We start from the raw sequence: 17,033 nt of genomic DNA, 5'->3' as shown, positions 1-17,033 counted from the left end.
AGCCTAGTACTCAGCATCAGCAGCAGTCTTCAAGGGATCATTTACAGTCCCAAGAAACCCATGGACTTGTACGTGGCTGGGAGGAGGTGGCTGTGGATCATGTCATCCTTAGTGACCCAGAGGACTCCAGACTGAATGCCTCAGTAAACCTACACTGCATGGCCTCCTATTCGTGATATCAAGGAGAGGGATCATTACTAGCTGGCAACCCTCCTTGATCCACGTTACAAGGGTAAGGTTGCGGACCTTATCTTGCTGTCGCAGAGGGAACAGAGGATGAAACATCTTCGGGAGGCCTTGCAGAAAGGTTTGTGCAACGCGTTTCCAGAGCCTGGGAGGTTACAAATCCCTGGTCCTGGACAATGTGTTGCTGAGGCTTCGGTCAGTCACAGAAGGAGCGGTGAAGAAGGTGGCCATCTGACCAATGGGTTCAGACAATTTTTTAGTCCGTATCCCCAAGATATGATTGGTTGCTGGAACCATCGCCAGCGTCTGATTCACATGGTGCAGGAATACCTAGGGGCAAGATCAGACTTGGACACCTTTCCCACCGAAAGTCTTACTGGGTCTTGAGGATGGATCACTGGCCAGAGCTTGCACAGTATGCAATTGAGCTACTGGCCTGTCCTGCATCCAGCGTTCTTTCGGAGCACACATTCAGTGCTGCTAGAGGCTCTGTAACCGATCACAGGGTGCGTCTGTCCACCGAATTGGTTGAGCGGCTGACCTTCATAAAAATGAATCAGTCTTGGATCACCAGCTACCAAGCACCTGATGCTGATGTAACCGAAAAAAATTTTTTTACAGTGAGATCCCTTCAAGACTGCCTATGCTGATGCTGAGTGACTATCCTGTTATGCTGAGTGACTATCGTCTTCCTCCTCAATTTTCTTGCTGATAGCTTGTAAGAACATTTTTGGTTCTGGGCACCGCCACCAGTGGCTAAGGCCCAATTTTACTGCCCCTGTTTAACAGGGGCGTGTGATTACAATTTTTGCTGCAATAATTTGCAGCAGGGCTCATTCATGCGCTCCAACTAGAGTTTCTGTGAGGGGTTGCAGTGTTGTGGCACCAGCACCTGTGCCTAAGGCCCAATTTTTCTGCCCCTGTTCAACAGGGGCATGTAATTACAATTCTTGATCTAATATTATACAGCAGGACCCGTTCCTGCGCCCACCAAGAGTAACTGTGAGGGCTTACAGTGTTGTGGCAACACCAACACCTAACGCCCAAATTTATGAGAGTATATAGGGCAGGCCCCTACTTTCAAACATCCAACTTACAAACGACTCATACTTTCAAACAGAAGGAGACAACAGGAAGTGAGAGGAAATCTACCCATAGGAAGGGAAATTCTCTCCTGTAAGAGTTCCTTGTTTCACTAAAAACTCCAAAATTTTCAAAATCCAATTGTCATTGGGACAGAAACCAGTTCCAGTACCAGTTCCAGTTTAAAATTACAGAAAATTTACAGTGTACCAGTTCAAAATTACAAACAGATTCTACTTAGGAACAAACCTAGAGTCCCTGTCTTCTTTGGACCGCCTGTATACTGCTGTTCAGAGTATATAAGGCCTGGGGGTCCCACGCCTTTCCTTTTTTTAATTTGGGTGCGGGGTTCACCTTAATATCCACACAAGACCCAAAGGGGATGGTAAGGGGCTGGGGGGGGGGGGGTACCCATGCCTTTTTTCCCCATATTATTTTCATCCATATTATTTTCATCCATATTGCCGGGACCAGACATTACATTAAAGCCGCAAGCAGTTTTAAAGGACTTTTATTCCATGTCATTTTGTGCAGGGACAGTTCTAAACACGGGAAACACGTGCCACTTTACAGGCATACCATAGATACCCCCTAGTCACGATATTTAAAGGAATATTTCACTTTTATTTTTTCACTTTAAGCATCATTAAAATCACTGCTCCTAAAAAAACGGCCGTTTTTAAAACTTTTTTTGCATTAATACATGTGCCCTGGGGCAGGACCCGGGTCCCCAAACCCTTTTTAGGACAAGAACTTGCATATTAGCCTTTAAAAGTTACACTTTTGATTTCTCACGTTCGAGTCCCATAGACTTTAACGGGGTTCAGAAGTTTGCGCAAACTATCAGTCCGTTCGCAAGTTCTGGTGCAAACCGGACTGGGGGGTGTTCAGCTCATCCCTAATATTGAGGTATCTAAGCATTGCGTCTTACTTGTTAATGGAAAATAGGAAGGATCACTATGGCATATGAAGGATCACAATAGTACATGGAAGGTAGGAAGAAATGATCATTATGGTACATGGAAGAAAGGAAGGTAGGATCACTATGGTACATGGGAGGCAGGAAGAAAGGATCACTATGGTACATGGAAGAAAGGAAGGAGGAAATCACTTTGGTACTTAGAAGGGAGGAAGGATTACTATGGTGTATGGAAGGCCGGAAGGATCATTATGGTATATGGAAGGCAGGAAGAATTGCTATGGCCAGGGCCAGGGCTTTTTATTAAAAAAATTAAATAAATTTAAAAAAAGGAAAAATGTTTTTGTTATAACAAATTAAATTAAATAGAGAGAGAGTGGGAGAGAGAGGGAGAGGTAAGGGTTAAGGGAAAGAGGATGAGAGAGAGAGGGGGCTGAGAGAGAGAGAGGATGCGCTTGAGCGTGTGTGGGAGTGACAGCAACGCAGCCCGGCCAAGGCAAGTGACCGAAGGCACAGAACCCAGAAGGAAGACCGGGTGAAGATGGAATCGCCCAGGACCCGCAGGATTGATCACAGTGCAGCGCTGGAGGGCTCAGTCTGACAGGTAAGTGTACCCTAATGTGCTAATATGATGTTCATACTTGTAACCTACCTCAGGGCCTCTAAAAAGTAGTAATGTTAGCGAAGTTTACTTTTAATATCACAGGACTCCAGGAGCCTCTCATGGGGCCCCCTACTGACCCGGTGGCTCTTGGGCAGTGCCCAAGTGCATAGTTGCCAACATTTCAAAAATATTTTCAGGGACACTTTTTTTTACCAGTGGTATATTTAGAGTAGCTGACATCCCCTAGGTGGTCATGGAGGGATATCAATCAGTGGGTGGGGGGAGTAACTGGGAGTGATATCTTTTGGAGTAGGGTCTGTCATCTGCAGGTTGGGAAATGGTCACACGTGACATAAGTTGAAGGGAGGTGGCTATTATTGGAAGTGGCTGGGGAGTGACCTGGTTGGTGGTGAGTGGGAAATGGATGATGTGTTTCAAGTTTATTTCATATGCGATAATGCTTACTGCCCTCTGAAAAGTGTTCTGTGGTGGATTGCTTTTCAACGAGTGGTATAGCAGCAGCTGATAAGCGTTCATGAGGTGCTACTGCCGCCTCTTTGTTTTATTTTTTACATTGCTGAATGGTATTTTTACATTGTTGGAGTATGCTGCATACTACGAGCGAGTTTTTCTTGCAGTTGCAGAGTGGCCCCATTGAAATCAATAGGAGAGTTTGACAGGCGGTGCTGCCTATCAAACTCTGCAGGCTGAGTTAAAGATGCTGCAGCGAAAGAAATTGCAAAAAAACAAGTTTCAGCTATGAAGTAAAGCATCACAGCTACGTCATTCGTACAGCCCTGTCCAAATGTATTTTTAAGATTTGGGTCAGGGACGTGCGGTGAGGCCAGTGGCTGGTGAGGCACTGGCTAGTATCAGAGCCAGATACACACAGGTTACATATGTTGCAAACGTTAGAGCGAGAGCAATAATTCTAGCACTAGACCTCCTCTGTAACGCTAAACATGTAACCTGTAAAAAAATTTTAAAACGTCTTCCATGGAGATTTTTAAGTACTGAAGTTTGGCGCCATTCCACAAGTGTGCGCAATTGTAACGCATGACATGTTAGGTATCTATTTACTTGGCGTAACATCATCTTTCATAGTATACAAAAAGAAATGTTTTTTTTTTTTTTATTCGTGAAACAGTTGCGTTCCAAAAAAAAAAAAAATGCAAGTTAGACTTACCGGTAACTTGTTTTCCAATAGGCTTTCAGGACAGCACCCGAGAGATTATGGCTCCTCCTCCCACAGGAAACACCTCCTCAATTAAGTCTTTAATTGGAGTCCTCCACGTTGCCTCGTCAGTTGTTTGTAGAGAACCTCGAGCCCCAGCTGAAACAAATAAGCGACAGTTATATCATAGTATTACAGCAACAGCATAAAAAAAGGGCGGGTTACTGCTGTCCTGAATGCCTATTGGAAAACAAGTTACCAATAAGTCTAACTTGCATTTTTCCAAAATGTCTTTCAGGACAGCACCCGAGAGGATAATCGAGACTTACTCAATTTAGGGTGGGACAACAGCCTGTAAGATTTTTTTTCCAAAAGCCTGGTCCCCAGCCGTCATGAGGTCTAACCTATAATGATGGGCAAAGGTTGTCAGACTTGTCCAAGTAGCTGCCTTACAAATTTGTTCGGGGGTGGCGCCAGCTTTTTCTGCCCAACTCACAGCTGAAGCTCTTGTAGAATGAGCCCGGACATTCACTGGACTCTCGACCTGTAAGGGAATAGGCTTCTGAGATAGCCATTCTCAACCACCTGGCAATGGTTCCTCTGGAAGCTTGTTTTCCTTTTTTTATTACCGGAAAATAAAACGAATAAAGCATCTGAACATCTAAAGTTTTTAGTGGTTTCCAAGTAACTCAAAACGGCTCTTTTAACATCCAGGATATGGAATTCTTCTTCCTTCTTACCCGATGGATTAGAACAAAAGGTAGGAAGTATTATCTCCTGAGTTTGATTCTGGACCGAAGCGACCTTTGGTAAAAAATTAGGATCCGTCTTCAGAACAATTCGGTCTGAAAAAAATTGGAAATAAAATGACTCCCTGATTGATAAGGCTTGCAACTCACTGACTCTTCGAGCTGTTGTAACAGCCACTAAAAAAACAGTTTTTAAAGTAACTAATTTCAGGGAAGCTGAAATTAATGAGTTGGAAAGGTTCCCTGGTCAGGACCTGTAGAACAACTGATAAGTCCCATGCTGGACAGCTTTTGATCACTATTGGTCTAGACTGGGTGAGAGCTTTGAAGAATCTAATCACTAAGGGTTCTGATGAAATGGATTTTTCCAGAAATACCCCCAGCGCAGCAACTTGAACCTTGAGGGTGCTGGCCGCTAGGCCTTTGTCCGCTCCTTCTTGCAGAAATTCCAGAACAGAGGAAATTTGTTTGGATGATCTGTCAGATGCTGTGCACCAGGAGTTGAAGACATTCTGAACTTTAGAATATATTGCTCTTGTAACCTTCTTTCTGCTGGATAGGAGGGTAGCCACCAATCTATCCGAGAAACCTTTTCTCTTCAAGAGCTGTTCCTCAGTAGCCAAGTCGTGAGTTTTAGCTTTGCTACTTCCTGGTGAAGCAGAGGACCTTGTAACAGAAGGTCTTTCCTTAACGGAAGGTGCCAATACGGTTTTAGTTGCATCTGAAGAGGGGATGAAAACCAAGGCCTTTTGGGCCAGAAGGGAGTGATGAGGATCACTGTTGTATCCTTCTTGATTTTTGCTATGACCCGAGGGATAAGCTGAAACGGGGGGAATGCGTAACAGAGGTGACATTTCCAACTGTGTGCCAGAGCATCCACTCCCAGTGATGACTCGTTCCTGTTCAAAGAGAAGAAACGAGACACTTGCGAGTTTTCCTGGGTCGCAAAGAGATCCACTCTTGGGCGCCCCCACTTGTTCACGATCAATTGGAAGACCTCTGGATTCAATTGCCATTTCTAATACCTGGTTCCTGCTGAGGAAGTCCGCTACCCTGTTTAGGGTCCCCTTTAAGTGGACCACGGACAAGGATAGAGTATGGAGCTCTGCCCAACTTAGAATGTTTCTTGCTAGGTTTTGCAGAACTCTGCTTTTGGTTCCCCCTTGTCTGTTTATGTAGGCCACCGCCGTGGCGTTGTCTGACAGGATCAGAGTATGCTGTCCCTGGACTTCTTTTGCAAAGGTCAGTAAGGCTATCTCTATAGCTTTTAGTTCCCTCCAATTTGAGGAACTCCGTGCATCTTTTGTGGACCACAAGCCCTGGGCCCACCGACCGTTCATATGAGCCCCCCAACCCCAGGAACTGGCATTGGTTGTTAACCTTACCTGGGTTGGGAAGGACCATAACAGACCCTCTGAACATCTTGTCTGGTTCTTCCACCACCAAAGACTCCTTTTCACCGATGTAGGGATCTTCACTAGTGAATCCTGCTGGTGATTCCAGGTTTTTAACAGGAAACTTTGCAGAGGTCTGAAATGGAGCTTTGCCCACTGGACGGCCGGTATGGAAGAGGTCAGGGTTCCAAAAGCTGACATGACCTTCCTGATGGACAGAATTTGATTGGACTGTAGCAGTGACACCACTTGTACCAACTTTTTCTGTTTTTCCTCTGGAAGAAAAATTTTTTGCTCCAAAGAGTTGATACGGAAACCTAGGAATAACACTTCCTGTGAGGGAATCAGATTTGATTTTTGAAGGTTTAAGATCCACCCAATGGACTCTAGGTGAACACAGGCTCTGAGCAAGTTTTCTTGAAGACCTTCTCTGGTTTGAGCAAAAAAAAAAAGCAGATCGTAAATATATGGAATAACTGAGATTCCGTCTAGACGCAGAGGCGCCAATGCTTGGGCCATTATTTTCGTGAACACCCTTGGGGATGATGACAGACCAAACGGGAGTGCTCTGAATTGCAGATGTACCACCTTCTTCCCTTCTTTCAGTGCTAACTTCAGATATTTCTGTGACCTGGCGGCAATAGGAATGTGGAGGTAGGCATCTTGTAAAATCTATTGATGCCATGTAGCACCCTTGATACAGGAGGTTTCTTACTGAAAAAATGGAATCCATCCGAACCCTTCTGTACTCTACTGATTTGTTCAGCATTTTGAGATTCAGGATGAGGCGGAACTTTCCTGAAGGTTTCTGAGGGAGGAATACATGCGAGTAGAAACCCTGGAAGAACTCCCCTGTCGGGACCGGAACAATGACTTTCTGGCTGTTCAGTTCCTGAATTAGGGACTTTATGGCGAAAGCCTTGATCGAATCCCTTGGGACGTTTGTCATCAAGAATCTTTTTGGAGGTTCTTCCGTGAATTCTATCACATACCCCTGGGAGAGCGTATTTACAATAAACTGGTTTGAAATGATGGCTCTCCACTGAGGAAGAAACTCTTGTAGTCTTCCCCCCGACCTTGAGGGAGTCATTGCGATTTTCTGGAGGTCGCAGGAGGATTGAAGAGCACACCACTCATACCATTGGGCTTCTGAGAAGACCATGGCTTCTTCTTGCCCTGCGTTTTTCCTTCCTGCTGCCCTTTTTGGGGCCGAAAAAAACGCTTATGGGTTTGCACCCGTTTCTTCTTGACCGGAAACAACTTCTTCTTATCTGCCATATGGTCAAGAATGGACTCTAGCTCCGAGCCAAATAACAGATCACCTGCAAAAGGAATACTACACAGTCTATTTTCAGATGCAGCATCCCCTGGCCAAGTCTTCAGCCATAAGGCCCTCCTAGCAGAATTAGTTAAAGCTGCTGACCTGGCTGACATGCGGATAGATTCTGCAGAAGCATCCGCAATATATGATATTGCTGCAGACAGTTGTAAAGGAGTCTAGAATCTCCTGTTTTGAGGAATCCGCTGTAACATAGACCTTCAGCTGGTTAACCCAGTGATCTAAATTCCTTGCAACACAGGTTGTTGCCATTGCCAGTTTTAGAATGTTCATCACCAATTGCCAGGTTCTTTTAAGAAGCAGGTCCATCCTTTTATTCATGGGCTACTTCAGAGTGCCCATATCCTCAAAGGCGAGGTCTGTAGACTTTGAGACCTGAGAAAAGGCAGAGTCCAATTTTGGAACCTTGTTCCATATAGAATCAGGATTCTCCTCAAATGGAAATCTTTTCTTGTGAGCCCGGGATAAGAATGGCTTTTTCTCAGGTTCCAGCCACTCTTTTTTAATCATATCAGTGATAACTGAATGGACTGGAATAGAATAGCCTTTTGAATCCCCTAAACCAGCATACATGCGGTCATGCAGGGAGAGTTCCTTCTTTTCCTCTTCTATCCCCAAAGTGGCATGGATTACTTTCAGGAGTTCTCCAACCTCCTCTAGCGACATTTTGTACTTAGAAGCGGCATCTGTTTCAATTTCCTCCTTCACAGAATCTGTTTCATCTGGAGGGAGGGAAACAGACCCTTGGGAAGTGTCCTGGGATATCAGACCCCCTAAAATTATTTGAGAGCCGCCTTGAGGTTCTGAAGATGGCTGCGGAACTGAAGGATCTCTTGAGGGACCTGGTTCCTCTCTTAGGTTTGACCTAAAAGCTTGAAAGATGGCCCGGAGCTTATCCTTTATGGTTGTAACCAAATTGCCACACATGGATGGAGACTCCTCCCTGACTAGATTTGCAATGCAATCTGCACAAAGTGTTTTCGTCCAAACATCGCTTAATTTCTCTTTGCAGACAGGGCACCTTTTCTTGACTGGTTGGGCAGAACCTTTGGCCTGGACAAATAGAAAAGAGACAAGGAACCACGCTTAAAAGGCTGCTACACAGCACAGATAAGACACCCAGGTGCACTAGGAAAGATAACATCTTACTTCCATGTGCCCAGCAAGCCACCACCACCTAAAATCCCCTGTTGCTTGGCAGATATGCTAACACTAGCCACTGCAACATACATTCCCAGGGAGATGGGGGGTGGGGGGAGAGGGGGGGTGAGTAACCCCCCACAGGAGAAAACGGCCCAGAGTAATAGAGGACACAGTCCCTTACCTTAGCCTTGCTGGCACTTTGGCTTGCCCCCTTATCCACTGCATCGCTATCCATAGCTGTCTGCGGACGCGTGGCGAAACAAACGGTTCCAGATTCGAAAACACCGCTGTGCTGACCTGCCGGAATTAAGGCACCAGGTGACCCTGCCCTCTCCCTCTGCGCTTTGCGGCCAGAAATGATATGCGCGCCAACCCGGAAGTGCTGCTTCTTCCTATACAGGACATGGCTGAGGCACTCCTCTGCCACCAGAAACATGGCAGCTGCCACCGCTTATCCCGCAATGCAGCTCATCCAGCAGGGAACGGAGGACAACTGCCTGTCTGGGAAAAACGTGAAGCAACACCCCCAGGCGTACAGGCTCTCCCCAAGCATGGAAGAGGGAGAGGGAGCCCACGGGACCGTCCATCGGGAGGCAAGTGGGAGGATCACTCTCCCAGCAAAAAAGACTCAATAGGTGAGAACCTGTCTCCCCAGGAAAGCCCTGAGAGATCATGGCCCCCACCAGAGGTGTTCCTCCAGCTGGAGGAAACACAAAAAACTGACGAGGCAACGTGGAGGACTCCAATTAAAGACTTAATTGAGGAGGTGTTTCCTGTGGGAGGAGGAGCCATGATCTCTCGGGTGCTGTCCTGAAAGACGTTTTGGAAAAACACGTTTGAAAAATTGCTGCTCAAATACTGTGTAATATAAAAAGTTGCAACGATCACCATTTTATTCCCTAGGGTGTCTGCTGAAACATTATATATAATGTTTGAGGGTTCGAAGTAATTTTGTAGCAAAAACATGATGATTTTTACATGTAGGAGAGAAGTGTCAGAATTGGCCTGGGTGGCAAGGGGTTAATTACCATAAATAAGTAATATACAAATAATTATTATATATTGTTTTTAAGGTAATTTACTATATTTTTCAAAAACTGAACTCAAGCAGGTGGCTTAACGGACACATTACTGAAGTTTGAAGCTATAACTTCCAACCAGTAATTTCACAGTAAATAAATAATAAATTATTATGTTATAACATATAGCATAATAATATATGATTTAGCTTGATTAAAACAGTACCTTTGCAACAGCAGCAGATTCTCATTCTCCCTCTTAACTGTGTGGGAAAAACATGGGATTGTTGGTAAATCGTATACCCATAAACCCATGTTTTTTCCTTCTAATTAAGAGGGCTGGGCTGGAACGGAGTATGTGTCTTTTAGACACATGTTCCCTTCTATGACACATTTTTATTGGATAGGTTGTTCCAATTGTGCTTTACCATTGGTCCAAGACTCCAAGCTGTCCATTGAGCTCAGTGCCTCTGACAAGAAGTGAGGAGAGGCACTGTGAGGTCATCCTCTCAGTCTGCTGCAAACTGAGTGTGCCAGCTTGTATTTAAACTGGCTGTATGTAGCTTCTGACAGGCTGTGTAAGGAGCCATGTATCTCTGGAACCATAGGTCCTAGGAGCCCAGTGGTGGGGTAGGTCTTAGGCTACCTACCCCCATTTGGGGTCTCTATGATCCTTAAAACTTGCAACAGTCAGCAGAGGTGATGGTGTATATGACCTCAGGGGGGCATGATATACATATGAATGCCGCCTCTATTTACATATCAATGCAACCGATCCGCAGCTATTTAAATATTAATGCCACCGCTATTTACATAGCAATGCATTTACATGTAAACACAGGGTCTGCAGGTGAGTCATCTGTACACGGCAATAGGGCAGAGCTGGGCAGCATTAGTAACAGAACTTCATACTGAGATATCGGGACACAGCATGGCACTAAAACTTCAAGGGATAAGGGAATTTAAACTGGCATAGTTGGCAAGTATGAGGCAGTTGCTTTGGGCCCCACAAAAATGATGGTGCCCAGGGCAGCTGCCCCTTTTGCCCTGCCTTAAAGACAACCCTGGGCAGGCATAGGGGGAACATGGGGAGGAGGCGGAGCAGACCTAGCCTACCTCCTCTCTCATTCTGCAGGCTGTAAAGCAGGTGGGTGAGCTGGCAGGCCGAAGAGCCGGTGGGCAGGATAGTGGAGGTGGGGGGATTGTGCTGCTGGGCACTGGGCAGGATGATTATTGGAGTCAAGTCCCGAAACTTGTTCTAGCACCGGGCTCTGCTGCAGGTTCAGCCCAGATTCATGGGACACTAGGATTTACTTGAGATCCTGGGACTGTCCCAGCGAACCTGGGACAGTTGGGAGGAAATATAACTTATAAGCCATCTTCCCTTAGCACCTCCTCTTTCCTCTCCCTGGGAGCAGCACAGTGTTGGGACCCATCTCCCTGTATACTAGATCCGTAGAATTCTGCTCTATCAAACCAAGATTAACGAGGTGATTTTCTGTAGTATACCAGTCTCTCTTTCTATGTCCCACTCTATAGCTCTGCCCAGCCGGACATACTCCCAGATGTTACTCTCCTTCTTCCAGGGTCATTAGCACTCACTTCACAGGGCTCTGGCCTGCCCCCCTAGGTTCTATGTATCCCACTCATGACTCACTTTACATCATATCAGAGACAGGACAACTGCACCTACTGAATACTATACACTTCTCCACGCAGAGCAGGACCCTTGCAGTAGTTGACTACATATGCATAGCTCTAGGCTGTTTGGCTCCCATGCAGGGGCGTAACTAGAGATCACAGGGCCCCATAGCAAAATGTTGTATGGGCCCCCCTGCAAACAGCCCCCTCCACAAAAAAATGAATGAATGCCACTGAACAACAGATTACCACACCCATGTGGCACAGTACCCAGGCAACAGCTTATATTAATTTCAAACAACAAAATATGCAGTATACTGTATGCAGCCCCTGAAGGACACACATTGCTGACCTCCATGCCTTCTAACCAATTTCTGTTCTTGATTAAACTTATGTGTAAATACAAATAGGGGAGAATTAAGACAGCAATGATGAACCCAGGTGCGGATTCAGAGTCTAGTCTTGGGAGGGGCACTGCCAGAAAATACGTTTTTTTGGGGGGCAATTTATCGGGGCAATAGCTGATGTTGGCGCTTCAATCATCACGGCACCATGGTTGTTATGGTGTCAGGATGATTGAAACACATTATTTCTATTATTACATTGTTATATAAAATGAAATAGTTTAACTCACCATAATGCAGAAGCAGTGGAAGCCCCGAGTGTGTCACTTGCCACTGTTGCCTGCCACCAGATGCAGATTGTAACTTGTCACACGTTGCAGATTGTCACTTGCCACGTCACCTGCCACAAATTGTGGATTGTCACTTGCTACAAGTTGCTGATTGTCCACTTGCCACATCACCTGCCACAAGCTGCGGATTGTCCACTTGCCACGTTACCTACCACACATTGCAGATTGTCCACTTGCCACGTCACCTGCCACACATTGCGGATTGTCACTTGCCACGTCACCTGCCACACGTTGCAAATTGTCCACTTGCCACGTCACCTGCCACCCATTGCAGATTGTCCACTTGCCACGTCACCTGCCACAATTTGCAGATTGCCACACGTTGCAAATTGTCCACTTGCCACGTCCCCTGCCACCCATTGCGGATTGTCCACTTGCCACGTCACCAGCCACAAGTTGCGGATTGTCACAAGTTTCGGATTGTCACTTGCCACATCACCTGCCACATGTTGCAAATTGTCCACTTGCCACGTCACCTGCCACCCATTGTGGATTGTCCACTTGCCACGTCACCTGCAACAAGTTCTGCATTGTCACTTGCCATGTCACCTACCACAAGTTGCGGATTTTCACTTGCCATGTCACCTGCCACAAGTTGCGGATTGTCCACTTGCCACAAGTTGCGGATTGTCCACTTGCAAAGTCACCTGCCACACATTGCAGATTGTCCACTTGCCACGTTACCTGCCACAAGTTGCAGATTGTCACTTTCCTGCTAAGGCGGGGAATGGGGATTGTCACTTCCTGTGTCCCAGTCTGAGTCAGGCAGCAGAGAGACTATGTAATCTCTCTGCTGCCTGCACAGTAAGTGAGGGAGGAACTGCCGGGACGCAGGGCGGGCGCCGGGCAGTGAGAGATGATGTCATCTCCCTGCTCAGTCACCCGCTGATAGGCCAGTCCACCCACCGAGCCTCCCAGCTGGCAGCTTCCCGTCCATTCTCTCACCCGCCCACCTCTGTCCGCTCGCACAGTCAGTGTGATTATACAAGCTCCGAGCGGACAGGCAGCTCGGCAGCTCACCCACCGCCCGCTCACTTGCACGCCGACTTACCGGGCCCCGCTCGGCTGCAGGCCCCATAGTGCCCGCGTGGGTCGCTATGGTGGTAGTTCCGCCACTGCTCCCATGCCCCAACTCACTAGGCTTCACCCAGCACTAGCTTATACACTGAGCAACACACACTGGCCTTTTATTGTGGCCAGCCTAAGGCACACCTGTGCAATAATCATGTTGTCTAATTAGCATCAGTATATGCTACACCTGTGAGGTAGATGGATTATCTTGGCAAAAGAGACATCCTCATTAATGCAGATTTAGACAGATTTGTGAACAATATTTGAGAGAAATAGGCCTTTTGTGTACATAGAAAAAGTTGTAGATCTTTGCGTTCAGCTCATGATAAATAGGGACAAACACAAAAGTGTTGCATTTATAATTTTTCTCAGTGTATATGGGCACTATCTCTGCCCATCACATCACTATGGGAAGGTTCTCTCTAAAAGGGGCCCAACATCTAATTACATAATTCTCCTTTCCAGACTATTTTGGGAACAGAGACACCTGGTGGATGATAAGCTGACTGCACCTGCCTACAGGTGTCCTGTGTTTAAAATCCTGAAGAGGATAAAGAGGAACTGCAGTCTGCTCACATAATTTGTGATAAAAACATCTTTGCCATTCTGAAGCTTCCTTCCAACCACTTTCATATTATTTTATATATACTGTAATTCTGTACTTGCTAAATATGCTGCAGAAATCTCCCTCCACTAAATCTGGCTGCATCCATTTTAACTGTGGGCAGCTGAAGCTGCTGGCTGTTCACTTCCTGGATTTGCACAGACACACACCTCCAGCTCTGCAGCTCTAATTGGCCCTCTTATGACTCATCACCCCTCCCTTCCTGGCAAACTCTCACAAGAGAGAGAAAGAGCTGTGCATGATGTCATGAGCCTGGGCTAATGACCAGACAAGAAACAGGAGTTGGGCTGTATAAGGTATTTACTGGCAGAAAAAAAATGTTTTACTATCCAAAGTTTAAAACAACAAGGGCAGAAGATTTAATAGATGGAAAGATGAAAAAATGACTGAAGGTCCACTTTAAGCTTATGCAGGGCTAACTCTCCTCACTTCCAGCAGCCAAACAGAGAGGCAAAGAAGCAAAAAGGGGAGTAAGTGTAAATGCTAAAGTCAGCATTACAGTGAATCTGCATGGGCAAAGCACAGGCTCATTTTAATGGTGAGATTTATACCGATTGCAGCTGAGCATTGCCCTAACAAAGACATATATATTTTTACCAGACTCACCAGCCGAAGGCGATGATAAACACAGCTGTGATGAAGAGCATAGACAAAAAACACTTCTTTCTATTGCAATCTGTATCTGAAAAAAAGGGAATACTTTGTCAATTTCAGCATATACTGTACATTCTGTCAAGTACAGGGGTGCTGTGGGTACAGAGATGAGGGAATCCAGGTGATATGCAAGGTATTGCCATCTGTCGCACATCCTTGGAAATCAAATAGTATCCTAGCAGCTTAAATTGCGCTAAAATGTTGGGCGTGGCTACATGGGGTGTGGTTTAATAGAGTCTGAGATGACTTAAATAGGGTATGTACAGTGCGGAGTGTATGGTGGTGGGTAGTATGTGCAGGAGAGGAATGGGGTGTGTTTGGTGGTGGGTAGTATGTGCAGGAGAGGAGTGGGGTGTGTTTGGTGGTGGGTATTATGTGCAGGAGAGGAGTGCAGAGTATACAGCAGTGGGTAGTATGTGCAGGGAGAGGAGTGTATGGTGATGGGTATTATGTGCAGAAGAGGAGAGCGGCATGTATAGGGGTGGGTATTATGTGCAGAAGAGGAGTGAAGAGTGTATGCAGGTGGATATTATGTGCAGAAGAGGAGTGCGGAGTGTATAGAGGTGGGTATTGTGTGCAGAAGAGGAGTGCAGAGTGTATGGAGGTGGGTATTATGTGCAGAAGAGGAGTGCGGAGTGTATGGAGGTGGGTATTATGTGCAGAAGAGGAGTGCGGAGTGTATGGAGGTGGGTATTATGTGCAGAAGAGGAGAGCAGCATGTATAGGGGTGGGTATTATGTGCAGAAGAGGAGTGCAGAGTGTATAGAGGTGGGTATTATGTGCAGAAGAGGAGTGCGGCGAGTATAGAGGTGGGTATTATGTGCAGAAGAGGAGTGCAGAAGAGGAGTGCAGAGTGTAAGGAGGTAGGTATTATGTGCAGAAGATGAGAGCGGCATGTATAGGGGTGGGTATTATGTGCAGAAGAGGAGTGCGGAGTGTATGGAGGTGGGTATTATGTGCAGAAGAGGAGTGCAGAGTGTATAGAGGTGGATATTATGTGTAGAAGAGGAGTGCGGAGTGTATGGAGGTAGGTATTATGTGCAGAAGTGGAGTGCGGAGTGTATGGAAGTGGGTAGTATGTGCAGGTGAGGAGTGCGGAGTGTATGGAGGTGGGTAGTATGTGCAAGTGAGGAGTGCGGAGTGTATGGAGGTGGGTAGTATTGGCAAGTGAGGAGTGCGGAGTGTACAGTAGTGGGTATTACGTTCAGGATTGTGTCAGTAGGGCAGTGGACGCTGTCAGTAGTTCGTTATTTTTATTTTTTTAATAATTTTTTTTACAATTTCATTTTTTAGTATTTTTTTTTTTTCATTTATTCAAAATGCTTTTTGGCGTCCAGTGGATGGTGTCAATTATGAGTTTTTGTTGTGTTTTTAAAATGCTGAAAAAAGCCTCAAGAAAGCTTGATAAATGCCCATATGGGAACGAGTGACACCTATTAGCTAAAGTATGAAGGCATAGGACATACCACCTATGCCACGCCCCCTTAAAGAAGAATTATACAAAAAAAAAAATAAGATTAGTTAATCCCACAGCTGCTTTTTTGCCACTACTATGCTTTTATAATGGAAAATTGTTATCACTTACCGTAATTTTCCTTTCCTGGCCCATCCTCATGTCAACACATAACGGGTTAACACCTCCTTTGGAGCCCCCAATGACCACATGTTCCAAGCTGAATATAAAAGACAGCCCCTCCTCCAACTAAGATGTTCGATCACTAGGGAGGGAGTCCTGAGCTGACGTGAGGATGGGCTAGGAAAGGAAAATTACGGTAAGTGATAACAATTTTCCATTCTCCTGGTCCATCCTCCCGTCAGCACACAACGGGATATACCATAGCCAATATAGGGTGGGAGAGAACAAATGAAAAGAGATACTGACAATCAAAGAAAAGCTGCTAAAGTCAGAAAGAATTGATCTCTCTTGTCCCCAACTTGCTGGTCGCATATTTAGTTTGTGAGGTTGAATGAAGACCGCGCCAGACCTTCAAGCTAGCCCTTAGAGCCCTTTCACACTGGGGTGGTTTGCAGGCATTATTGCGCTAAAAATACCGCCTGGAAACCGACCCAAAACAGCCGCTGCTGTTTGTTTAGTGTGAAAGCCCGAGGGCTTTCACACTGAAGCGGTGCTCTGGCAGGAGAAGAAAAAAACTCCTGCAAGCCGCATCTTTGGAGCGGTGAAGGAGCGGTGTATTCACCGCTCCTAAACCACTCCTGCCCATTGAAATCAATGGGACAGCACGGCTATACCGCGGCTATAGCCGCGTTATATGAGCAGTTTTAACCCTTTTTCGGCCGACAGCGGGGGATAAAACTGCACCGCTAGCGGACGAATACCGCTGCAATATCGACGGTAAAGCAGCGCTAAAAATAGCGCTGTTTTACCGCCGAAGCCCCCACCGCCCCAGTGTGAAAGCAGCCTTACTTATATCTTCCAAGCAATCCTGGCATAACTGCCCCAAAGGCTGCCACCCCTCTAGTCAAATAGGCTTGCAATTGTTTCAGAGCAGAAAAGCGTGCCAATCTAGTCACCCTGGTAACCCAAGAGTGGATGACTCTTAAAGGGCCTGATGGCTAAATGAAAAGATTGTACACTTTCCTCTTTTGACCAAGTACAATGTTAGTAACTTGACCATGTGTAAAAAAACTGAAGTCTTCCTGCTGTGCACTCAGTGCCTCTCATGTGAAAACTCCAGAAAAACTGGGAAGTAGTCCCTCTGAAATTGGATACCACTTCA

At 46.0% G+C, this 17,033-nt stretch overlaps 1 protein-coding gene across 1 annotated transcript in view; it reads right to left on the bottom strand.

The window, feature by feature from the left end:
- The window catches only part of LOC141108406 (histo-blood group ABO system transferase-like), a 258,225-nt gene that overhangs the window by 96,500 nt on the left and 144,692 nt on the right, over positions 1–17,033 (bottom strand). Inside the window, exon 2 of the mRNA XM_073599998.1 lies at positions 14,248–14,323. Coding sequence (XP_073456099.1) covers positions 14,248–14,323 — 76 coding nt within the window. The remainder of the gene's footprint in view (positions 1–14,247; positions 14,324–17,033) is intronic.

This window comes from Aquarana catesbeiana, linkage group LG09, assembly GCF_042186555.1.
Source record: "Aquarana catesbeiana isolate 2022-GZ linkage group LG09, ASM4218655v1, whole genome shotgun sequence".
Classification (NCBI taxonomy): Eukaryota; Metazoa; Chordata; class Amphibia; order Anura; family Ranidae; genus Aquarana; species Aquarana catesbeiana.
This window is presented reverse-complemented; position numbering and strand designations above follow the sequence as displayed.